This window comes from Capra hircus, chromosome 22, assembly GCF_001704415.2.
Source record: "Capra hircus breed San Clemente chromosome 22, ASM170441v1, whole genome shotgun sequence".
In the NCBI taxonomy this organism is placed as follows: domain Eukaryota; kingdom Metazoa; phylum Chordata; class Mammalia; order Artiodactyla; family Bovidae; genus Capra; species Capra hircus.
This window is the reverse complement of record NC_030829.1, coordinates 43,257,516-43,283,536: the sequence shown is the minus strand read 5'-3', so window position 1 is coordinate 43,283,536 and position 26,021 is coordinate 43,257,516. Positions and strand designations below refer to the sequence as shown.

General features: G+C 37.7%; 1 protein-coding gene across 22 annotated transcripts in view; it reads left to right on the top strand.

The window, feature by feature from the left end:
- Positions 1–22,480, top strand: part of SLMAP (sarcolemma associated protein) — a 160,504-nt gene extending 138,024 nt beyond the window's left edge. For 13 of the 22 annotated variants that reach the window (XM_005695817.3, XM_005695811.3, XM_005695806.3 and 10 more), the window contains 7 exons: positions 2,878–3,000; positions 4,019–4,093; positions 6,324–6,644; positions 7,055–7,172; positions 12,744–12,915; positions 16,842–16,976; positions 20,579–22,480. In XM_005695817.3, coding sequence (XP_005695874.1) covers positions 2,878–3,000; positions 4,019–4,093; positions 6,324–6,644; positions 7,055–7,172; positions 12,744–12,915; positions 16,842–16,976; positions 20,579–20,671 — 1,037 coding nt within the window. In that variant the 3' untranslated portion in view covers positions 20,672–22,480. Of the gene's footprint in view, positions 1–2,877; positions 3,001–4,018; positions 4,094–6,323; positions 6,645–7,054; positions 7,173–12,743; positions 12,916–16,841; positions 16,977–19,107; positions 19,198–20,578 lie in introns of all 22 variants that reach the window. The other 9 variants (XM_013973602.2, XM_018067102.1, XM_018067101.1 and 6 more) reach the window with 3 other exon arrangements.

Here is a 26,021-nt window from a genome sequence, read left to right as displayed (position 1 = left end):
GCTGTGTTAGGCAAATGTGGAGAAGGATAAGACTGGGCCAGAAAGAAATGTTTGGGAATTCTCTTCATAGGGATGGACTGTGATAGCAAGGGAAGTTTATAGAGAAAGAAGAGCAATGGGAAGACCAAAGGAGCCAACAAAAGATCCAGTTGTCAAGAAGCGAGCCAGCTGGTCAGAAGGACTAGCAAAGTAAGAGGCTGCTCTTTGGTCCCCTAATCTGCGACAGAGGAGGCAAGAATATACACTGGAGAAAAGACAGCTTCTTCAGTAACTAGAGCTGGGGAAACTGCACAGCTACCCAGAAAAGAATGAAATTAGAACACTCCCTAATACCATACACAAAAATAAACTCAAAATGGATTAATGGCCTTAATGTAGGGCCAGACAGTATAAAACTCTTAGAGGAAAACATAGGCAGGACACTGTTTGACCTAAATCAGCAATATCTTTTTTGATCTACCTCCTAGAGTAATGAAAGTAAAAACAAAAACAAATGAGACCTAATTAAACTTAAAAGTTTTTGCACTGTAAAGGAAACCATGAACATTACAAAAAGACAACCCTCACAGTGGGAAAAAAAATAGTTTCCCACTGACAAGGGGTTAATCTCCAAAATATACAAACAGCTTATATAGCTCAATATAAAAATAAATAAACAACTAAAAATGAGCAGAAAACCTAAATAGAAATTTCTCCAAAGAAGACACCCAGGTGGCCAACAAGCACATGAAAAGATGCTCAACATCACTAACTATTAGAGAAATGTAAACCAAAACCACAGTGAGGTATCGCCTCCCACAGTCCGAATGGCCATTATTTAAAAATCTACAAACAGTAAATGCTGGAGAGGGTATGGGGAAAAGGGAACCCTCTTACGTTTTTGGTGGGAATGTAAGTTGATACAGCCACTATAGAGAACAGTGTGTGTGTGTGTGGTTAGTCACTAAGTCATGTCCAACTCTTTGTGACCCTATGGATTGTTGCCCATCAGGCTCGTCTCCCTGCCTTTTGTGAATAGGGCTGCAATGAACAGTGAGGTGCATATATCTTTTTGAATTATGAATCTCCATTTTTAGTTTTTTAAGGAGAACAGTATAGTGTTCCTTAAAAACCTAAAACTAGAACTACCGTAAGACTCAGCAGTCCCACTCCAGGTCATATCCCTGGAGAAAACCGTTGTTCAAAGAGATACATTCACCCCGGTGTTCATTGTACCCCGGTGTTCATTGTAGCACTGTTTACAATAGCCAGGACATGGAAGCAAGCTAAATGTTCATCAGCAGAAGAATGAGTAAAGAACATGTGGTACATATGTACAGTAGGATATTACTCAGCCATAAAAAAGAGTGAAATAATGCCATTTGCAGCAGTGAATGGGCCTAGAGAGTATTATTTTAAGCAAAGTAAGTCAGAAAGAGAAAGACGAATACCATATCATTTATATGTGGAATCTACAACACAGGTGAACATATCTGTGAAACAGAAACAGACTCACATACAGAAGAGACTTGTAGTTACCAAGGGGAAGGTAGAGAGGGGAAAGGAAGGATCAAGGGTTTGGGATTAATCAATGCAAGCTATTATATATAGGATGGATAAATAACAGTGTCCTGCTGGGTAGCACAGGGAACTATAATCAATATCCAGTGATAAACCATAATGGAAAAAATAGGAAGAGGAATATTTGTATAACTGAGTCACTTTGGTATACACAGAAATTAACACAACATTGTAAATGAACTTAAAAAAAAAAGATAAAGGCATCATGATGCTTCCTGCTTTAATACTCCTAAAAAATAAGGACGTTATCCTGTATAATGACAAATCCAGAAGTGGGCAGCTAGAACCTGGGCAGACTTCCATGTATGATGCTGAAAGAGAAATTTTGTAGTTGCTATGATAATGCACCTGCCACTGGAAAAAAATCTTTCTCTTGCTTTTCCTCCACCCTTACCATGACTTTTCAAAGGAAGAATTGCTAGACTGGCTAAAGTAGATGAACCTAGAGTTAGAATTTTTGACAGGGAGAAGTAAGATATGAGGATGAAAACACATGTTTATAGTATCTGAGACCTACTGTGTCTGCATCATGAAATTTTATTTTTAGTTCTTTTCTGATGGATTGAAGTTGTTATGCCTGAGCTATCGTAAACCAAAGTAATAGTCGAATAATAGAATAGTAATAGAATAATAGAATATACTAGAAGAGTATGGCCCACCTGATGATGCATTTATTTCAGGCAGTGTTCAGTAGTAGAAAGTTTAATACAATGAAAGATGAGCAGAGTGACTAGAGAGAAAAGAGGGAACGAGCTTTTTTGAGATGTAATGCTGGTTCTAATGTATTTTGATAACATCACTAGGTTACATTATTTAATAATTAAGCAAATATTTACTTGTTATGTATGTGACATTGAGGAAGCAGTGACGACAGAGTACACACAGTGGAGCTTTCAGCTTAGTTTTTATTTTGTATTCCACAACTGGGGAAATCATGCTAAAATGTTTTTTCTTGAGGAAAAGTTTCTGTTTTTCCATTTCCAGTTAAGTTACAAGTGAAAAATTTCTGACCTGTTAGCAAGAAATTTCAAAATTCTGCATAACCCTTACATAAGTGAAACATAATTTATTATATACTAGTATATGTTTTATAGTACATTGCCATTAATTACTAAATATATATTTAATTGTATTTGTGCTCTTTCTCCAGGGTAAAATGACTAAAATGCTTAATATAATTTGCTTCTAAATTTTATTAAACTTGTGCTGTGTTGTTAACTATGCATGTCTAAACATGAGAAAGATTGCTAATCTTTGGTTGTAGAGATTATGATATCATACTAACTCTTGCTTTTAAAATAAACATATTTTTGTCAGATGACTTGCAGGGTGCACAGTCAGAAATTGAGGCAAAACAAGAAATTCAGCATCTTCGCAAGGAATTGATTGAAGCCCAGGAACTAGCTAGAGCAAGTAAACAAAAATGCTTTGAACTTCAAGGTGAGATCAAGATTACTTTGACTCTTCAGGGGATGTGAAAGCAACAAGATATTACTGAATGGCCCCAAGTCCAGAGACATGGTTATCCTCTTCCGAATCCATGACTTTACTAGATATGTGATCTTGGAACTTTACTTATCCTCTCCAAGCTTATGATTCAGATCAGTATAGTAGAGACAGTTACAGTGGTATGACTTTCTTCTGAAGATCAAGAAAGACCTGTTACAATGAAAGATCTTAAGAGTTAATTATATATTAAGTACAATAGAAGGAAAAAAACATAGAAATATCAATTTCTAAGTTTTAATTATACCTAATATTGGCTACTGAACATAAGATAAGGGACATTTATATTCCCTGCAGTTTTACAGTGTGTTCTAAAGTAAATGAGAGGAGCCAGGCAAGGTTAAGGTAGAGAATGTTCAAATGTCCCAACCACTTTTTATTCTAGTAGCTCACTTATCTATACAGACATAGGCCAGTTGGAGTCTGTGCTGTCCCCTAGAGCTAACCTTTTTGTATCATTCACAGTAGTTATCTAGTTGCAGTCAGTTAGTACCTTACAAAGTCTTAGAATCCTCATGTTCTCTAAAATGGCCTTCCTCACCAGAAGGAAGATTTGCATCCCACAGGGAACCGTGGACTTCCTGTCAGTAAGTACTTATTATGTACTTGGCAGTGAACATAAGAATTCTAAGTCTGGTTTTCAAATATAAGCTCACAGTGTTGATTAACAGCTATCAAGAATGCTTCTCAAGTGAAAAACAGCATATATTATCTCAGCCATATAAGATATAGAAAACTCCTATTCAGTTGATACATTTATTACTTACTTACTACTGTTTTGTGCTCCTAAAAATCTTTAAACTACCTGATTGCTAATACTGCTAATACTTACTGCCTAACTTTTGTTTCCCTCCATGAGCTTTAGGAGAGAGTTTCTTAGGATTTTCCAGTTGCTCAATTCTGAATATTTTCATTAAATCACAAAATTAGACATACTGTACTTTACTTCTAGCTCTTTTGGAAGAAGAAAGAAAAGCCTATCGAAATCAAGTCGAGGAATCCAGTAAACAAATACAGGTTCTTCAAGGTATGGAACACTTCCGGGCTATTTGGGATTGTTACTGTTTGTTTGTAGTAATTCAAAATAAATGGAAAGTAAGAATGCAGAGGGTTCCCATTTTCCATGGCTTTGATTCTTCTGTAGAATCTGAGACTGTAACTGGCTCTTGGTGGCCTTTTCTCTTTTTTTTAGAGGGAAGATTCCCTAGTACTGCAATAGTACTTCCCACTTGGAGTGGGGAAAGCAAGAGTGAAGATATGAATTTGTAAGACTGTCATTTTCTGGGTTACATAGTGACTTACTATAGAGGAGGCCTGCAGACTGGATATCAGTTTGAGTCGGTTGGTGCATCAGCACTTTTAACTTGTTGGTGATATTATTTCTAATGCTCCTAGCACACTTGCATTGCAACAAAAATTGTTTACCACGTGGAATAGAACAGTGGTCCCTGCGCTGCCTTCATTGGTAAAGGCTGCTCTTCATACCCACCATTTTGCTATCTCTTTGTGTGGGCTGTCACAGAGTCTTTACAGAAACGACCTGAAAGACACCTGTCTGTCCAGGGTTTTCTTTGAACCAGAGCTCCTGGTACTTTGAGGCTATAATTGTGAGATGCTCCAGGAGATGTCTTTCCCATGCCATTGTAAAATCCCTAAAGTAAAATTAATTTGCCTTCATCGTCAGAGAAGGAACCAATGTTATTTTAAAATCTTTGTTTGAGTGGCAGGGTAAAAAGAAATTAAATAGACAGGTAACCCCTGTTGAGATGAAATGGGGAGTCAATGTGTGAAGCCTAGGGTATTTGCCCTAAAATACCCAGAGAAAAACCAGTCTTTTGGGTTTTCGTTTCTTCTTTTTGAGTTGGACATTTCAGTTATTTTAAAAATTTAATTGTATTATGGTTAAACAAGAATTTCTGGGGTAGCTGGGTAGATGAATTTTTAAATTCATGAGAGTTTTTCACAGTTTTATTACAGTTTAATGCTGTTATCCATTAGTTTACATAAATCTGACTTATATCTGTATTTCCATCCTGTATTGTGTATGGACAGTTATCCCTGAAGGTTCATGTAGTGCTGCCTCTTGTGGTAAAGCTGCCCTTCGTGAGCGTCATTGAGTGCCCCCTAGTGCCAGCATATATATTTCATGATTTTATCCACAAATCCATGGTCATGTAATCCCTGGCCATCATGCCCTTCCAGACTTTGAGGTTGTTAACCTCTTACTGCTTCCCACAAACTTAAATGGGCTAGTATTTAATGTTTATTTCTGAGGCAACCTCTTCCTCCCCAAGCCTGAAATCCTCTTATTTTAATTGTTCTTTTCTGCCTAACGAATTTTTTTATACTTATAATTTTCTTGTGTTATAGTAACCAAGACCAGTATTCTAGTTCTGAACCCAGCATGATTTTATACAGATTGTTTCCAGTTCACATCAACAAGACCAGAGCTTTAAAAAATATACCTCTGACTAGGCAGTATTCAGTAACTTTATTAATTCATTAATTCAACCGATAATCCTTGGTTCTTTACTCTTCTAGTCTTGAGGATAGTATACATGAGATGTACCATGTAGTGAAAAAGATGAACAATAAGCAAATAAGTATATAATGTGATGTCCAGTAAGAGCAGAGCAAAGGACTAGAGAATGGCAGTGGACTATTTTTAGATAAGCCGGCAGAGAAAACTGCTTTAAGGAATTGACAGTTAAACAGAAAATTGAGTTAAGAATATCAAAGGTTTTATTAATGTTTACCATCTGACCAAGCAGTTCTGTGTCTATGAATTCACCCTTACGGGAGGAAAAAAATCAAGATTGCATTATAAGATGTATTGTCATCAGTAATTAAAAACTCAACAGCGTAATATATCTGAAATAAAGGATTAGTGAAGAAAGTTAATATAGCTGTTTTGTCGTTAAAAAATATTTATCACCCGCAGCATAGAGAGCACTGTATTCATTATGATTGCTCCCAATTTTTGTTTTTATATATGTATAAATGCTTAGAAAAAATCTGGGAAAATAAGTACCAAATGTTAGAAGTAATTTTCTCTGTGTGGGAGAAATAAAGATGACTTTGAGCTTTTTTCCTCTCTTTGTGTTTCTGTATTTTGATGTTTTATGCATTAAACATGGATTGCTCGTACAGTTTAATCAAAAGCAACAAACGGCTCAGTAACTACAGTCCCATATGGACTGTTCTTTTATTCCTGATTACTGGGACTAAGAAAATGATGAGTAACTATACTTTTGTAGCCCAACTACAGAGGTTACACATCAATATCGAGAATCTCCGGGAGGAGAAGGACAGTGAAATCGCAAGTACCCGAGATGAATTGCTTAGTGCCCGAGATGAAATTTTACTCCTTCATCAAGCGGCAGAAAAGGCTGCCTCTGAGAGGGACACTGACATTGCTTCTTTACAAGAAGAGCTTAAGAAAGTGCGAGCTGAGCTTGAGCGGTGGCGGAAAGCAGCATCTGAATATGAGAAAGAAATAATGAGTTTGCAAAATAGCTTTCAGCTTCGGTGTCAACAGTGCGAGGACCAGCAGAGGGAAGAAGCAACCAGGCTGCAAGGTGAGAAATGTACTTTACATAAAGCTCTTAATGCTTGACACTGATAACTTCATAACTTGTACTGAATCGAATGCAGTCAGGCTAATTTTCTCTTCCATAACGATTGATTGTATAAAAGCAGTGTTTTTATATTGAGGCTATAAACGTTCTTCACATCTGTAAGCTCTACAGTGAATTGAAAAAATTTGCAATTTTACATTTATTTATTTAAATACTATTAAAAATTATTTGTCTTGTAAAAGTGAAGTGGGAAAAAAAATATTACTGAAGTTCAGGATGATGAGAACTTCCCTGAGGCATAACTGCAAAGTTACAGAAATCAAGGAAAAGCCATATAAAATCTTTGTTTTTTAAAGGGGAAAAAATAGTTACGTTCCTATATTAACAAATGTGTTTTGGGACTATTTTAGGTGAACTAGAGAAGTTGAGAAAGGAATGGAATGTATTGGATACTGAATGCCGTTCTCTCAAAAAGGAAAATGTTTTGCTATCTTCAGAACTGCAGCGGCAAGAAAAAGAATTGCACAAGTATGCGTGAACTCTTATTTAGGCTCAAAGTATTTCTGTATCTTAGATTTTCATCTAAATTTAATTTAATTTTGATATTTAAATACCTTTTGGAACAAAATATTCAGCCAGGCTCTTTTCTGGCTACTTGGTAGATTAACCCCACTAAATGAGTACTGAAGCACTTTTTTTCTGGCACCACCTCTATGTCCTTTCCTTTGGGTGTATTCATGGAATACAGATTCATAAATGCCGCCTTCCCACCCCCATTCCAAAAAGCTCTAAGCAAACAAGCAGCAAATGATCTATGATTAAATTCACCTATAAGCTAAATGATAATAAATTTCAAATACAAGTTTGTTTTTTTCTTTCATGCCAGTGATCCCTTCTGTTTATAAGGTTCATCAGAAGATGGCTGTGATAAAAGAATTGATATTATTGAGACAGAATCAGCTTTTCCTTATCAAACAGGGTTATGTAAAAAGTAATAATACATGACCTAAATCAAATCCCTTATAATTATACAGTGGAAGTGAGAAATAGATTTAAGGGTCTAGATCTGATAGATAGAGTGCCTGATGAACTATGGAATGAGGTTCGTGACATTGTACAGGAGACAGGGATCAAGACCATCCCCATGGAAAAGAAATGCAAAAAAGCAAAATGGCTGTCTGGGGAGGCCTTACAAATAGCTGTGAAAAGAAGAGAGGCAAAAAGCAAAGGAGAAAAGGAAAGATATAAGCATCTGAATTCAGAGTTCCAAAGAATAGCAAGAAGAGATAAGAAAGCCTTCTTCAGCGATCAGTGCAAAGAAATAGAGGAAAACAACAGAATGGGAAAGACTAGAGATCGCTTCAAGAAAATTAGAGATAAGAAGGGAACATTTCATGCAAAGATGGGCTCAATAAAGGACAGAAATGGTCTGGACCTAACAGAAGCAGAAGATATTAAGAAGAGGTGGCAAGAATACGCGGAAGAACTGTACAAAAAAGATCTTCATGACCCAGATAATCATGATGATGTGATCAATAATCTAGAGCCAGACATCTTGGAATGTGAAGTCAAGTGGGCCTTAGAAAGCATCACTACGAACAAAGCTAGTGAAGGTGATGGAATTCCAGTTGAGCTATTTCAAATCCTGAAAGATGATGCTGTGAAAGTGCTGCACTCAATATGCCAGCAAGTTTGGAAAACTCAAAAGTGGCCACAGTACTAGAAAAGGTCAGTTTTCATTCCAATTCCAAAGAAAGGCAATGCAAAAGAATGCTCAAACTACTGCACAATTGCACTCATCTCACATGCTAGTAAAGTAATGCTCAAAATTTTCCAAGCCAGACTTCAGTAATACGTGAACCGTGAACTCCCTGATGTTCAAGCTTGTTTTAGAAAAGGCAGAGGAACCAGAGATCAAATTGCCAACATCCACTGGATCATGGAAAAAGCAAGAGAGTTCCAGGAAAACATCTATTTCTGCTTTGTTGACTATGCCAAAGCCTTTGACTGTGTGGATCACAATAAGCTGTGGAAAATTCTGAAAGAAGATGGGAATACCAAACCACCTGACCTGCCTCTTGAGGAATCTGTATGCAGGTCAGGAAGCAACAGTTAGAACTGGACAGGGAACAACAGACTGGTTCCAAATAGGAAAAGGAGTACGTCAAGGGTGTATATTGTCACCCTCCTTATTTAACTTATAAGCAGAGTACATCATGAGAAACAGTGGACTGGAAGAAACACAAGCTGGAATTAAGATTGCCGGGAGAAATATCAATAACCTCAGATATGCAGATGACACCACCCTTATGGCAGAAAGTGAAGAGGAACTCAAAAGCCTCTTGATGAAAGTGAAAGAGGAGAGTGAAAAAGTTGGCTTAAAGCTCAGCATTCAGAAAACGAAGATCATGGCATCTGGTCCCATCACTTCATGGGAAATAGATGGGGAAACAGTAGAAACAGTGTCAGACTTTATTTTCGGGGGCTCCAAAATCACTGCAGATGGTGACTGCAGCCATGAAATTAAGAGACGCTTACTCCTTGGAAGAAAAGTTATGACCAACCTAGACAGCATATTCAAAAGCAGAGACATTACTTTACCGACTAAGGTCCATCTAGTCAAGGCTATGGTTTTTCCTGTGGTCATGTATGGATGTGAGAGTTGGACTGTGAAGAAGTCTGAGCCCCGAAGAATTGATGCTTTTGAACTGTGGTGTTGGAGAAGACTCTTGAGAGTCCCTTGGACTGCAAGGAGATCCAACCAGTCCATTCTGAAGGAGATCAACCCTGGGATTTCTTTGGAAGGAATGATGCTAAAGCTGAAGCTCCAGTACTTTGGACACTTTATGCGAAGAATTGACTCATTGGAAAAGACTCTGATGCTGGGAGAGATTGGGGGCAGGAGGAGAAGGGGATGATCCAGGATGAGATGGCTGGATGGCATCACGGACTCGATGGACATGAGTCTGAGTGAACTCCGGGAGATGGTGATGGACAGGGAGGCCTGGCGTGCTGCGATTCATGGGGTCGCAAAGAGTCGGACACGACTGAGCGACTGAACTGAACTGAATAATATATAAGATCAAAAAGTCTCTAAAACCAGTTAAATCTGTCATAGTATCCAGTACCCTACAGGCAAACCAATGAATGCAGTAGATTTGTTCCAGCAAATTTAGTAGAGAGTCTTGTTTTCTTACCAACATTTATTGTATAGTTTAACATTTATTTCTTCCTTTAAAATTTGACCCATTTTGATTCCATATTTTTTATTTAAGCTGTGTTTACATTCTAATTCAGAATATGAAAGTGCAAGTGTTTGTCACTCAGTAGTGTCCAAATCTTTGCAACCCCATGGACTGTAACCCGCCAGGCTCCTCTGTTCATGGAATTCTCCAGGCAGGAATATTGGAGTGGGTAGCCATCCATTCCCTTCTCCAGGGGATCTTTCCAACCCAGGAATTGAACCCAGGTCTCCTGCACTGCAGTCAGATTCTTTACTGTCTGAGCCACTAGGGAGGCCCAAATATGAAGGTAGTACATGTTTATTATTGAAGCCATTCTTTAAACTGTCTCCCTCCCCTCAGTACACCAAAAATGTGAGTCATTACTCTCTTGTTAGCCTTGTGCTTATACTCCTGAAGAGTATTAAGGTTAGCAAAAATTCAGTGATCAAGGTCAGTTCTCATAGAAAATAAGCTTTAGGGAAAAATGATAATTAGATGTATCAGAAAATAGTGTTCCTCATTAACTCTTGTGAAAACAAAGACAGTTGCAATATTGGTTATATATTAAAAAATCAAGAACTAATTGAAGGAGCAAGATGCACTGACTTATTCTGTAAAACTCCTTCCTATAATATTACGTGCTCAGTATCAGTATCTTTTTTTTTTTTAATATCCGTGTTTTTAAAGCACTTTTTTCTCTTCCAATGTCTTACCATTCCATAATCTTTTCTATGGGTATTCCTCTTTGAATGTTTAGAGTTAATTAACAATAGAGAATAAGACAGATGTTTGTTTTTAACCTGAAAGTTTGTAAAAGCAATTTCAAAATATGAATAGGACAAAATAATGGCCCAAAATACAAACAGACAAATAAATGGATGCACTCACAGACACACACACACATATGTTTATGTGTATTTAGTATCAACTGGTCATCAGTTGACAGAACATGTGGGCAAATTATTTATAAAATGTATGTAAGATGATACAGACACTCAGGTTCTTCCTATTTGGAATACATTTGGATCTTGGTGAATCCATTTAGTTTGGTATTCTATCAAGCAAGAAATATTGATATTTGATTACCAGTATTGATTGTCTTAAATTATTCTTCTTTTTGAATATTTGATACTTTAAAGATTCAGACTTGATCCCTTATTTTTGAGATATGATCAATTGAAATCTAGCAGATTGTTAAATGCTATTTTAAAAATTACTTCCAAGTTTTGTTTAAATGTTGAAAAGCAATCCTACAAATTCCTGATGAATTAGAAGCATATGATGGCATATCAGTCATCAAGTTATCTGTCTAAACTCACATAAACTATTTTAGACATTAATTCTGCTTTTTAAACTTTTTGATTCAATAGTTCTCTTAATTTATTTGTTAAGCCACCCCAGCATTTGAGTAGTATTTAGAAGCTAGTCTTTCTTTACAGTGTCTTACATGCTGTCTAGTTCCTAGTCATATTTCCCTAACAACATCATGCTCACACCTAGGATCTGCCTAGCATCCAATCAGCATGAGATTTATTCTCTGTAGTACTTCAGGTACAGTATTGAGTCTGAGACTTATGATCTATCCTGAGAGGCATATAACTGTGATTCTCAAAAACCTTATCCTCCTTAAGCTATTTCTGTTGTAGATGGGAGCCAAATTCTTTAACACAGCTACACTGTACAGGTCTTTTCTTCTTTGTTGTCCATGAGGTAGAAGGAAGAGAACAAAGAAGTTCTATTTTTGTGTGTTTTGGGTTTTTTTTTAATTTGCTTTTAATTGGAGGATAATTGCTTTACAGAGTTGTGTAGGCTTCTGCCATACATCAACATGAATCAGCTACAGGTACACATGTGTTCCCTCCCTCTTGAACCTCTTCCCATCTCCTACCCCATCCCACCCCTCTAGGTCATCACGGAGCACTGAGCTGAGCTTCCTATACTTTACAGCAGCTTTCTGCTAGCTATCTGTTTTACATATGGTAATGTATATATTTCAGTGCTCCTCTCTCCATTTGTCCCACCTTCCCCTTCCCCCTCTGTGTCCATAAATCTGTTCTGTATGAACAAAGAATTTCTACTAATGCTTGTCAAGAGGTTTTCCTAGTGCAAAAATGTGATTTTTTTTTTACATCAAATTGTAACAGTAATCACAGGATTTAAGCTGGAAAACAGCCTCAGAAATTCCTGAGTTCAGTCTTCTTGTTTGGCCAAGGAGGGCACTGAGGCTTTCCTTGTGTTATTTGCGTCTGTGCAAACAGTGCCTGGCACAGATCTAAGAGGCCAGGAAAGGCTCACTCAGAGAATGGAATGGTACCAGTGAACTGACTTGCTCAGCATCCCACAGCTAAATAGTGGCAGATCTGAGGTCTACATCCCAACCATCCCAGTTCTTTGTTTTGTGTTTTCCTCTCATTTTGGTATCTTCTCATTTCAATAGGTTTATCTTTAGTTAAAGTTGGAAGTGGCTCCTAAACTTCTTAAGTTTCTGCTCGCCATCCTGTCTGTCAAGTACTTGAAGAAACTAGTTGAAATATGTGCTTTCTTTTCATGTAGAAGACCTACACTGAATATTTTTATGATATAGTGAATATAATGTGATATGACCAAATACACAGTCACCTTCTACTTCTTTTTTCTATAGTTTCAACCTTTGCATGTATTTGATTATCTGAAAATAGGAAACAGCTCTAAACGCTCATTGTTTTAGTGTTTTAATGCTTTTTTACTTCTTGAAAATATCATTGTTTTTTTTTTCCCCACACTTTTCTTTTCTCCTCTGAAATCCATTCCATCCAGCCTAGTAAAATATAAAAGAAATTGAACTTCCTGCTGTGTCTGGTTTCTGCATGAGTAATTGTCAATATTTCTGTTGCAGTTCTCAGAAGCAGAGTTTAGAGCTTACCAGTGATCTCAGCATCCTGCAGGTGACCAGGAAAGAGCTTGAAAATCAAGTGGGATCCTTAAAAGAACAGCATCTTCGGGATTCAGCTGATTTAAAAACTCTTCTCAGTAAGGCTGAAAACCAAGCAAAGGATGTACAGAAAGAGGTAAAGCGAAAAGACATTATGAGCCCAATTATGGTTGGACTTAAAGCCAAAAGCAAATCAGATATTCATGCTAGTTAGAAATAAAGGGAAGCATTACCTGCCACAGAGTTGATACTGGAAGTATCTCTGCCTGGTGATTTGTTAGCTGTGTATCATGGTCCAAATATAGAGAATTTATCAGTGCGAACTGGTCTCAAAATACAAATATACAAAGTTACATTAAAAGGTTTTCTCTACCAGTTAGTTGACCTTTGTACCACATTACTCAGTTCATTGTTTATCTTTCCAGACAGTATCACATTTAATTTAGGGGACTTTTGGAAAGTATACTGGGGCCACCCCATAATGCTGTCCAAACCCTTCGGGTGAAACTGGCCTGAAAAGTTGCTTATGAAAAAACTCAGCTCATACCCAGTCAGCCAAACTCATGTTCTGTGACCTTTTCCTTTCTTTCCCCCATCTCTTTTTTCCCTTCTTCACAAATAGGCATGCTCACTTTTCATGTCATTTTGCGTAAAATCTCAACTTTGGTGGCTTAAAAAATAATCATACTTAAAATAGTGAGGGTTGTTGTTGGAGCCCCCTCCCCACACACACAGGCATGGTCAAGGTTGACCATGAGGCAGTAAGAGCTGCAATCAGTCCTCTTGGCCTAATACTACTGCCTGCATTGACTTGTGGCCTGCTTAGGGGGTGGAGAAGGCTGATTCATTTCCATCTACCTGGCAGGACTCACCCCGGTTGTAGACCCTCTTAAATGAAGGATTGGTTTTAAACAGAAGGAACTTGAAGACAACCCTTCTGTCTTCAATAACAAGTTTCCCCCAGATTGTTTTAGAAGATCTGTTTAATCAATGTAGTTTTTCTTTGCATTTTTCTTCTCTCCTTATAGTATCTTGAATCTGGAAATGATTATTGTTCTTCTGTCTTCATGTTTGTTCCTAAAGGGAAAAAAAAAAAAACCACAAAACTGTAACATTTTTTATTTACATGTGGCCATATTGATTTTGTAATATGTTCATTTTTATCTTCTTGCTAAGGATATGTGTTTTTGGAGAAGTCTCATTTTATTTGGTTGGAACACAAATTCTGTGCCAAAGTAAATATCCTAGTATTTAATACTGTAAGCACTTTGTGTCCTTCCAGTCCACATGCCATAATTCTTTCAAAATCTGGGAAGAATGCTGTGGTTGGAAGATAAATCTATTGTATGTTATTCTGAATGCATTAGCCATTTTGTTGCATTGCTTGTTTGCCTGTTTTTGGTCACTGAGCGATCAGTGCAAAATGCTTTGACTGTTACCACAAATGGCAGTGGCATGTTGTCACAGCATCTCAATTGTTGATAGCCTCTGGATTGCATTAAATGCAGCACATTTAAAAATATGTCTGATCTTGTCAGTATGTTTCTCTTCTATTTTCTTGTTCAGTGTTTTCATTGTGAAATGATGTGTAGTCATCATGCTCCTTTGTAATGTAAAATTGCTTTTCTTTCCGTTTGTCCTGATGTCAACTCTTGGATACTAGTCTGTAACTAAAACGTTCTTTAATGAGATTCTTCTGTCTCTGTAATCCACTGCAAATGAATTATGACCTTTTATTAATGCACGTATATTCCCTTTCAGCATTTCCGCTTTTTCTCCTTTCTCTCATAGAATCATACTTAATGTGCACAGTATAATGATTATGTATCTTCAGCACTGTCACAAGCTAAAATATCACAAACTGAGCAAGCCCAGATATGATTATTTTTAAGAACAAGAACCAAAGGTGTTGGTAATATTGTGTGATACTTCCATCTTATCTTAATCAGACTGAGCTTGTTTCTCACCTCTGAGTTAGAAAGCAAGATGGAGCAAAATGATATCCAAGGGAAATGTGAAACTAAGGCTGTAGAAGGTCACCTTTGTTTTGACAATTAAATCTTAAATATGTGGCAGCTTTTTTTTTTTGAACATTTAACAAAAAGTACATGAGAAAAGTAAAATTTAATCCTCAGTATTTAGAGAAAAATAATGATATACCATCTTAATATTTGAATTAAGAAAGCATCTGTATATTTTGATTTAGTGGGAATATCTGTATTTTAAGAAACATTGAGCACCCAAGTCCGCACTGCAAAGACTGACTCAGGAAAGTTGTTTAGCTTCACCATCTAACCCTGGGGCCAGAGTCCTTCCCACCTGCCCCTACCTCCCCACCCCACCCCCCACAAGCTGAAGGTAAACAGCAGGATCTTCCTGACTAAGCTGCCTTTTCTCCACGACTTCTGGAATGGAGAAATGATGAAGTGCTTTGGTGTACAGGGCAGGCTGGATGTAGGAATGGTGGAAAAGGAAAGTAAGGGAAAATTTGGATCAGCAAAGCACTTTTCACTTGGTCACTTTAGGAGTCAGATCATTGAGAATTGATTATGTTCTAAGAGACTTGGTGCAGAGACTAGTCTAGGTACACTGAATTTGTTTTGGCAGCCTGCCGGTAACCTTCTGCCATCTGGAAGGAAGTACACAGACCCCACAAAGAAAAAAAAAAAAAAACCTGTCATGAAGTCCATGAATCTTACTCCTTAAGTTTGTTCTCTGGCATACTACCCAAACTTTTTCTGGGAATGTGGTTAGGTAACAGGGAGTTCCTTTCATATTTTACCTCCCTCTCTGTACCCGAGTCTTTCTTCCTGCTGTGGTGAATTCGCTGCTGACCCTAAGCCCCTGCCTGCACCACTTCTGACTAATGTTTTTCCACATTTGCGTCTATAATATTTATCTTTGGAGTGTATAATGATGAGTGCCTGATATATCCCTCCAAAGTGTTTGCATTATTCAGAAGCACCATATAAAGGTGTACCTTCATTGAGAAATTCCTGGGATACAGCCAGAAAGGAACTGGAGACTTTTCAGCCTCGTGGGCTATGTTTAGGGAAGAGGAAAAATCTTTCTAGTACGCCAGACATGTGGTATATTTATTTTATACTCAGCCCTTGTCTGCCTCCCTGCCTTCTAAAACTTTCAGAAATGACAGAGTGGGGCAGTGGAGGCTGAGACAAAGGCACAGCCAGCAGCAGAAGAGTGTTTACTCTTTGCCGGAGAGCTCAGCTTGCGTGGAAGATACAATATCTAGAAGTGAAACCAGTCTCGAATTCCTGCCTCCCGGGGCATTTAATGTAGGGGCAAACCATCCTCCTTTTTACCTTGATGTCACCCATGTTCAAGGGCTAGATTGCCTGTCCAAACTTTATGTTATATACAGGGAACTGTTTTCCAGAGCAGAAGGTGGCGTGTTTCACTAAGGAAAAATAGCAGCAGCAGATTTTCTTAAGGTATTTTTCATTGGTGCTTCTAAGTCTTAAGTCAAGAGAGAGAAATGTCCTAGTCATAGTGATTGTTACCTTAGATAATATTTCTCTGCTTCATTTGCCTAGACATTCCTTATCCAGAACACTTTAATACACAGTCATGCTGGGTAAAGGGAGGTCTACTGAGAATTAAAAGTTATTACTTCAAGACTAAAATAACTTGGCTGACATTACTTACCAGGATATAAACTCAGACTTCCGAAACTTGCCATTTAATTAGGCTATGGAGGTTTCTCTTCACTTGCTTTCCTTTTGCTCAGTTTGGAGTTTTACTTTTCTCCTCTAACTCACTTAATGGAAAAAGTGACACCTTATATTAGAAACACATGATACAATGGTGACTTCTCTTAATTTTTTTTTAAACCCCAAGGCCAGAAAACTCTTACATAGAATCAAGTTAACATTAAAGGCTTCTTATTATCAGTGCAAATGATCCTTATCCTCCTTATAACAAAAACGCTTGACTGTGGTGGTGCAGGTGACTAAACAGGGTCTGGTATTTAAACCTAACTAAACACATAACTTCATACCCATTTTAAGTTGAGTCTGCACACTCTTTTTTCTTTGCCTTTAGTATGAAAAGACACAGACTGTACTCTCAGAACTGAAGTTGAAGTTTGAAATGACTGAGCAGGAAAAACAATCAATCACAGATGAGCTCAAACAATGTAAAGACAACCTGAAGCTGCTTCGAGAGAAAGGAAATAATGTAAGTCTTTGCAAACTTGGCTTAGATTTGATTGAGAGGCAGGCGAGAGCCCTGAAGCTGATTTTTCAGAAGACTTATAACTGATTTGAGAAACTAAGACCTGTAGTACACATGAACCAAGCTTTTCATTACGAAATTCCATAATGGAATCATTGTGCTGTCCAATTTTTGAGTAAGAATTTGCCCCTTTAGCCTGTACCCCTAGAAAAGCCTAAGGACTACCTGAAGGAAGAGCCTTGTTTGCAAAAAAAAAAAAAAAAAAAAAAAATACCTAAGAACTGTCAGCTTTTCCTAGATAAATCTGAAGTTCTGTCACTAAGCCTCATCTAGCTCTTGTTTCCCACTCTGGGAAACAAAGCACTGTGCCACCAGGGACCCACTGAAGAAAGAGCAATACATGGTGACTCCTTAGTATTTGATTGCATCAAAAATGGAGACTTAATGATGGTTTTCATTTTATACTAATCATGTTCTGAGGCACATTCCTAAAAAGCTTAGTGGCTTCTGGGCCTCCTATAAACATTTAGAAGTATTAGTGAGTTTCTGTAGGGCTGTGTGTGAATGAGTATGTGTTTGTGTGTGTGTATGCAGTTAGTTAGAACATTGTGGTATAAATTGAGTTTAACAATATTAATTTGTATTTCATTTGCTAGAAAGGCAGATGGTCTTTTGAAAGATGTTATACTAAGTAAATGTCGTGTTACACGTTTTAGTGATCATTGCCTTTGTGGGCCCTAACTGATGGATGTTCAGTGTGGTTGATTGTGCTCTGACTGATTTCAAACCCCTGTCATGGCTTGGACACTGCAGTGGGTGTGAGCCACACACTTCCCGTGGAGGAAGGCACTCTGCTTTAACTTGCAGCACAAGTACCAAAGAGGACTGTTGCATGGCCGTCCAGTTACACAGTCACACTCAGAATGCTTATGAGTTGTGCCCAACTGTCCGGTGCTTAAAGAAAGATTTTGTTTAAAATAAATAAATAAATAAAGACTCGTGGCTCAGGTGGAAGCCTTTCAGAAATTGATAAATTGGTTATGGAGGCTTTATGATAAGCAAAAATGGATTGCATTTATTTTAAAAATATCAATTACAGAACTCTTCTGAAATCAGATCATAATGGTTTGGTTACTTCTCTCTTTTATGTTAATTCATATCTCTCTGATGTTGGAATTTCAGTCTACCTTCTACTAAATTAACCTGTGAAGACATCTAGCATAATCAGAATGGATCCCTCTGTATGATTTAGAACCTTTTTGAAAGTAGCCTTGCTATTAATATTTACAGTTCTACAAATAATTTACTTTGAGGGTGAATTTCCTATTTTTATATTAGAGTTATGGTAATTAAATATTACTCTAAAAAAAATATTACTCTATAATAACACTCATTGTAGTAATTCCCTTCCAGTTAAAAAAAAAATTACTGGGAATTCCCTGGCCATCCAGTGATTAGGACTCCATGCTTCCACTGCACGGGGCACGAGTTCAGTCCTTGGGCAGGGAACTAAGATCCCACATGCCACGAGGCACAGCTGAAATAATAATAATAGTAAAATAAAAGTTAAAAATTACTTCTGTTCTGGTAGTGTAACTGAAACCCCTGAGGCTAAGCTGCCTGTCTTTATATACTAAATGTTTCTCATACAGTGTGTCAGATCTCTTGCTTGATTTAGGAACTGTGTATCACAGGGCATTTATTTTTAAGCTTGAAAGCAGTACTGTCTCAAGCAAAAGAGTTCAGGTTTAAAAAAAAAAAAGAAAAGTTTTGATAAAGGGATAAGAGAAACCTTAGCAATTTCCAAAGGAGTACATTGTCAAATAATGGATTCCAACTATGGAACAAAAATACCATACCGTCAAGCAGAGCATCAGTTGGTGAGGCATTTTCATCGCTCTGTCTTAAAGTGCTGTGTTTCATTATGCAGTTAGGGATACCCACACTGCCTCCAGCCATTCTTTAAAACTGGTAGTTTACCAGCTTACTTACCCTGGCCCATCATTCTGGATGATATTAGATGTCTTTGAAATGTCCTTCTGCCCTCCCTCCCACCCACCCTGGGTTCTAAATCATCTTATCTGATTTTTTTTTTGTAGCATAAAATGATTTTAATATCCCTTCCCTTCTTTAGCCTTCCATATTACAACCCGTCCCAGCCGTATTCATCGGCCTATTCCTGGCTTTCCTGTTTTGGTGTTTCGGTCCATTGTGGTAGAGAAAGGTACAAGCACTACTGTTGAGTCCTTGTCTGTTTGTCCCCGTCACCTGTTTGTGCCATATTTGTAATATAGTGCATGGCAAAACCACACAGGTATTTTGTTACCTGAAGCAAACCCTTCATTTAGTATGCTACGTGTTGTGTCATACCGAATGAACTGAACTAATCACATAACATTTTGTCTTGTTTCCTTTGTAGTAACGCTAACCATGAATTAATTCCAATCTAACCAGATGTTAATATGCTGCCTTTAACTGAGTCTTTGTCTCTAGCAAACTGGAGTAAACTATGAGTTGCTGCAACTTAGTACCCCCTTCCCAATTATGTTTAATCAGATTTGAATGAAAAATGAAGAGTTTGCCTCTTTGAAGTTTTCAGCAAGCTTTCCTCCCCCTCCTCTCTTCCCTCTTTTTTTCCGTAGTGTAGAATTCCGTTGTTTCACCCCTTTGCCTATATACACTGTGGCTAAGAAGATGAAAAAGGATGAGAGAGTAGCATAATGGACAGTGACTCACAATCCCAACCTCAATATGCACTTCCTTGTGAGAGTATCAACCAATCCTGTCTTTCTGAGCCCTGGTCTGCAACAATACAATATTTCTTTAAAGGCCAGCTTTCCCAGTACGACTTAGAACACTAGTGAAAATAAGGCTTTCAAACAAAACAAACTGATATTGTAAGGCCCCCTGATAGTTCATAGAGAACAGCCTATTCATGCTTGCCTCCAACAAACAGGAGGTTATATAGCAGGAGGTTATACAGGTTAGCACAGCGTATTAAGACGACTGTGGGGCATTATTACCCTTGGACGTGGTCTTTACCAACAGCATCAGACAGGCAAGGACCTTAATAGCACTTTTCTGTTTTGAACCCCTTCTGATTTTGTTTTCTGTAATTTCAGATTAGACGATCAAAACTGACCGTTTTCTTTCTATCACCTTACCCACCAGCCCCTTATATAAAACTATTCCAGCATGTGAGTCTGGTTTTTATCAAGAAATAAACATTTTAGGCAGAAACATACTCCAGGAATCTGTGTACATCAGTTAGCTGAATATGTGGATATCAGAGTAAATAAAACAGGCTGAAATCTGAGAGTTTCTTAGACAAGTCGTTGTTAGGCTTCAAACAAAATTGAAAACTGCCCAAGACTCTCCCAAAACTCTCTACACAGTGATCCTCTAAAAGTTCTTGCTATTCCGGCTCTCCTCACATCCTCACTCCCTCACCTTTTCTTCTTTTCTTTCTAAAATATTCTTATGCAGATATAAGGTTTTTCTAATATTCTGTTAAGTATTCAGGACTCTGTGGAGCCAAGGGGTTAATAGGTATGAAAAAAAAGAGGGGAGAATGTGATTTTGACTCTTGGTTTCTTTCCACACAGAAACCCTGGCCCTGGATGCCCATGTTGGCTGCCCTGGTTGCGGTGACAGCCATCGTGCTGTACGTGCCAGGTCTGGCCAGAGCTTCTCCATGAGAGCGTTTCTTGAGTCCGTACACCGTCCTCCCTCTAGAAGCTGGCACCACACTCATGCTGGGGACAAACAGAACCATTTTCTTCCTTTTTACCTCTTAAAACAGCAGAAGTGCAAGAATACAGCTGTAGGGTCATTGCTTTAAAGTATATAAAATGTATCTGTCTATAAAGAGGATATAAAATTGTGACTCTTCTACTGTAAGCAATAATTTGCTTGCAATTTTTCATGTAATTTTTAAATGAGTATGTTTAAATTCTGAATATTACGGTGGCCTAAAGTAGGCTTCTTGGTACACCAAATTATTTATAACATTAAATTTATGGGTATTTTACTCTGAATTCCAATGGCCAGGTAATTCTTTCTTTTTTTTTTTTTCTTTTTTTGATTCGATAACTACCCAAACCAAACAACTGATACATACATGGGAAGAGAGGCCCTGTGTGCTCAGTGCCTATCGGTTTGAAATATATACACATATATATATATTTTTTACATATTTACGCCATTTTTACTTGTTATAAAACCACTGAGCTATTGGGAACAAGACTTAGATACAACTGTTTGCGTGGATTTTTTTTTTTTTTTTAAGGAGAAATACACTTGGGAAATATTCTGTTCTAGTGATGATTTGGGGAATATGTGCACGCTTGTTCAGCCTTAATGTGACTTGATGATATGGAGGACATCAACTTTGAAAAACTTTCCATGAGAGTGTGTATTTTCTTGAGCAAACTGAAGTATTTCTGGGAGCAAAAACATAGTAATTATACAGTTTCAGTGCAGTAAACCAAACTGTTGAGTCAATTGGAATGTAATTTATTAAACCTCATGTATTTAAAGAGATATTTTTCTTTAAAAGCCAAGTTACTTTCTCATATACAGCATTTTAGGAAGCATGATTTTTTTTTTTATATCATCTCTTCCTCCAAGCATGTTTAATTGAAGAAAGAATTAATATCTCTTTAGATAAGTTTTTACTGACTTAATTTGGTTATGATATTTCAAAGCTAATTCGTGTTCAAGGTGAGCTATTTTACCTACCAACAGATTTCCTGGTTGGGTATATAAATGGTAATTTTCTTTTTATCGTTGTTAACTGGGACATTCTGTTAATGAGAAGCACTATCCCCAAGATGAATAGTATTCCATGCACAGTGAAGCACCTAAGCACTGCTTGATGTTGCAAATTTAAAACACGGAAGTGAAGGTTTAGCTATGGTTTTTGTACGGCACCACAGTTATGTCAATAAAGATTATTTAGGTCATAGAATATCCTGAAGTATCACATAGTTAAAATTTTTCAGTCAGTGAAAACTGGGAGGGAATGTCAGTGAACTGGCTTGAATGTTCTGTGGCAACCCACAGGCCTAGCCAAATACTGAAGTAGAGTTTAGGATATAATTTGCCTTGTGATGTTTGGCAGTCATTGTTTATACTTTAAAGGTTATATTTTAAGCTCTTTGGGATTTGCTGTTGGGAGGATCACTAGACTTATGGAGGAATTAGTCACAAATTGACTTGTAGAAAATACTGTCATGCAGTTCATTTCATCTTTTTCTGTTGCAGGAAGCCACTCCACCACAGAATGCTAATATGCCAGTGGTACCCAGTACCTCTTGTATATAGGTTATTGCAAATATTGTTCTGAAATGCTTAACTTCAGAATTACATTTTTTAAAGTAAATAATTGTTTAAATCTATTTTGTAAAGATATAAAGTACAATAGAATTTCTGGAGTACAGATTAAACTATTTGCACTAACACACGTGATGTGCATGATTTAATAAAATAACTTTACTCTCCCTATGCATTTTTGAGTTGGATATCATTGAAGTTCTTAGTACTGACTCTGCTATTGTGTTATTAATTGTTTTTTCTTGAAATGACTTTTTATGCAACATAATATACATTTGGTGTTCTTCAGGGTTTAAAAGAAAACGCTGAGCTGTTTCCTCCAGGTTTTATTAGCCTTTTATTTAACTTACTGGTCTTTTTTTTTCCCCCCCTTTTCCTATGGTTATTGTTAAAGCGTGACTCATTTGCCAGACAAGTCAGTCTAGTATCAATATTTACTTTATTCAAATTGAATAAATGGGTTTTTGTAGTTACTGCCAGTTTTCCTTAAGAATATAAATGAGCCTATTCATAAGCAGTACCCCCAGTTTTGTTCAGTTTATTTTCAGGTTATATACAGAGTAGGATTATTCACTGGTAGTGATAGAGTCTTTAAGAAATTTTAATCCTAGCAGTCAAGAATTGAATGACCCTGTAACACATTCAAAAATTACAGTAAGGCACTAGACTGTTACAGGGTCAGAAAATGAAAAGAAGGTTGTGTTCAAAGCTAAACAGATCCTTACTGGCCTCTGGCTCTGCCTTTTATCAACTTTTACTGCCTGGCCTTGCCTTAGGCAAATCATTCTGTCTTCTTTGAGTTTCTACTTCATCATTACCTATATTTTTAGTGATGGTATGAAAATGAAGAAGATAATGTATGTGAAGTGTCCTTGGAGTGGTAAATAACACTGCAGATAGGGGAACCAGTACAGATGTTTAAAATGAGTTGAATGACTCATCTGTTGAGACTTTATGTGTGAATGGGATGGAACTGCAATGGAATGACTCCTGAGAAAGCATCAAGCTCTGTTCATCCTTTTATAGTTGTGTCTCTAGGAAGTACATACATAGTTTGACAATGAGCCAATTGCTTACAACAGTTTGGAATTCCTGTTGTGACTGCCTTCAAGAGCAGTTCTGAGTCACATATGAAAACCCGTCACACTGCTGCATAATCAGAGGCTTTCAACCAAAAATAGTATTGCCTAGCTTGATCGCTCACTTTAATCACCAGACTTGACCCCCAGTGACGTTCCGCTGCTTCGAGTGGTTACATCTACTGTCAGAAGGATGGAAATCTGTTACCAAAGGGGAAAAAACTGCAAACAAATCAACCGTGTTAAAGATGCACAGCCTTCCTCCCAGAAAGGCTGGGAGTTTATTCTGAGGACATAATTGTGTGTTTAAAAGTTTAACTGCCAGGACATTTAGAGTAGCATTTGTCTGTAATAGTGATGGATAAACTACCTAAATATCTAGCAGTGGGTCGTTAGTTAAATAAACTAGTATCGGCACCCAGCAGATTGCTGTGCTTGCAAGGTGTGTAGGAATATATTCACACTATATTAGGTAATAGAAGGATTGTAGAGTAACCTTGGGGTGGGGGGAAGTGTAGACATACAGAATATGTTTATAGCAGGAGGACTCGGACTGATCTTGTACCCAGGCTACACACTAGTGCCTCTGCCTGTATGATTGAGGGTCAGTTCTTTTCTCTTTTTATGATTTCTGATTTACTTTTAGTAGTAAGTATATGTCGCGTTTGTAAATGAAAAAGCTATTTGGTTTTGCTTTAAATTAGAAACAAAAAGAATTCTGCAGAATTTTAAATTGCTTTTTGTAATTGAATGAGTAACTTGTTATGGTACCTACGTTTAAAGGAGTTGATGTTCATTTGCACTTACAGATTCTGGTGTGTTCATTTGAAAAATCTTACAGTCTTACAGTTTTAAACATGTTTTTTACAGATGTATGTAGAACTAGAATACTGGAAGAGGTCTTAGCAGTTTATTCTTAGCTTTTTGCCTATCCAGGTGAAAACCCAGAGAATTTTTGACTCACGGTAGGAAGTACAGATAAGTTTTAAAGTTAGGATGAAGATGGTTCCTTTTTGCTACTCCATATTGTATCTCTGTGCTTTACTGGTTTTACATCCGTTCATTTAGCAGCTACTTTTTAAGTGAGTCTGAGTGAAGCATAGCTCCGGGAGTTGGTGATGGACAGGGAGGCCTGGCGAGCTGCGATTCATGGGGTCGCAAAGAGTCGAACACAACTGAGCGACTGAAGGGAACTGAACTGATGTGAGGCATTGTGCCAGTCCTGCCAGTACTCAGTTTCTATTGCCAAAGAACTTTTGGTGTGAAGGAGAAATACAGGCAGGGAGGCTGGCAGTCCCAGTCTAGGGTGCTAGAGGAAGACATAGAAGCCTGTGGAACCATAGAGAAAGGGTGCATTTCCTCTCACCTTCCACCGTCCAGCCCAGGGACATCTGGTCACAGAGTCAAAGTGAGTTTCCCTTTGAGGCAGTCTGGGGAACAGGACTGATTCCTCTCGAGGTACCTGGGTTTACAAACCCCTGAGATCTGAGATTGATTTTCCTAGAATAAGAGAGCATGTTTAAGATTTTATGTACTATCCTGGAGTTTTGCCCTGTTAAATGGTTTGAACCGTACCTTGCAGCTATTGAAGGATTTAAATTTTTAGGTGTGCAGCATTATAATCCAACATCTATGTACACTAGAAAGTGATGACCACCACAAGTCTAGTTACCATCAATCATTGCCATACAGTTAACCCCCTTTACCCATTTTGCCCAACCCACTTACCCTCTGGTAACAACTGACCTGTTCTCTGTACCTGTGACTTTGTTTTTGTTTCACTTTGTTTGTTCATTTGTTTTATTTTTTTTTTTTAGATTCCACGTATGAGTAGTATACTTTCTCTGTCTGACATTTCATTTACATAATACCTTCAAGGTCCGTCCATGTTGTTGCAAATGCTACTGCATGTTGTAACATTCTTTGTTATATCTGAGTATTATTCCACTGCACACATATACCATATCTTTATCCTTTCATCCATCAATGGTAACACTTAGGTTGTTCTCATATCTTGGCTATTCTAAAGAGTGCTGCAATGAACATAGGGGTGCATGTATCTTTTTAAATTAGTGTTTTTGTATTCTTCAAATAAATAGCCAGAAGTGGAATAGCCGGGTCATATCATAGTTCTAATTTAGATTTAATTTTTTGAAGACATTCCATACTGTTTTCATAGTGGCTACACCAGTTTTTTCAGTACTGCCAACAGTCGACTCTTTGTGACCCCATGGACTGCAGCACACCAGGCCTCCCTGTCCATCACCAACTTCTGGAGTTTACCCAAACTCCATTGAGTCGGTGATGCCATCCAATCATCTCATCCTCTGTCCCCTTCTCCTTCGGCCTTCAATCTTTCCCAGCATCAGGGTCTTTTTAAATGAGTCAGCTCTTCGTGTCAGGTGGCCAAAGTGTTGGAGTTTCAGCTTCAACATCAGTCCTTCCAATGAACACTCAGGACTGATCTGCTTTAGGATGGACTGGTTGGATCTCCTTGCAGCCCAAGCGACTTTCAAGAGTCTTCTCCAATACCACAGTTCAAAAGCATCAATTCTTCAGCACTCAGCTTTCTTTACAGTCCAACTTTCACATCTATATATGACTACTGGAAAAACCATAGCCTTGTCCACCTTTG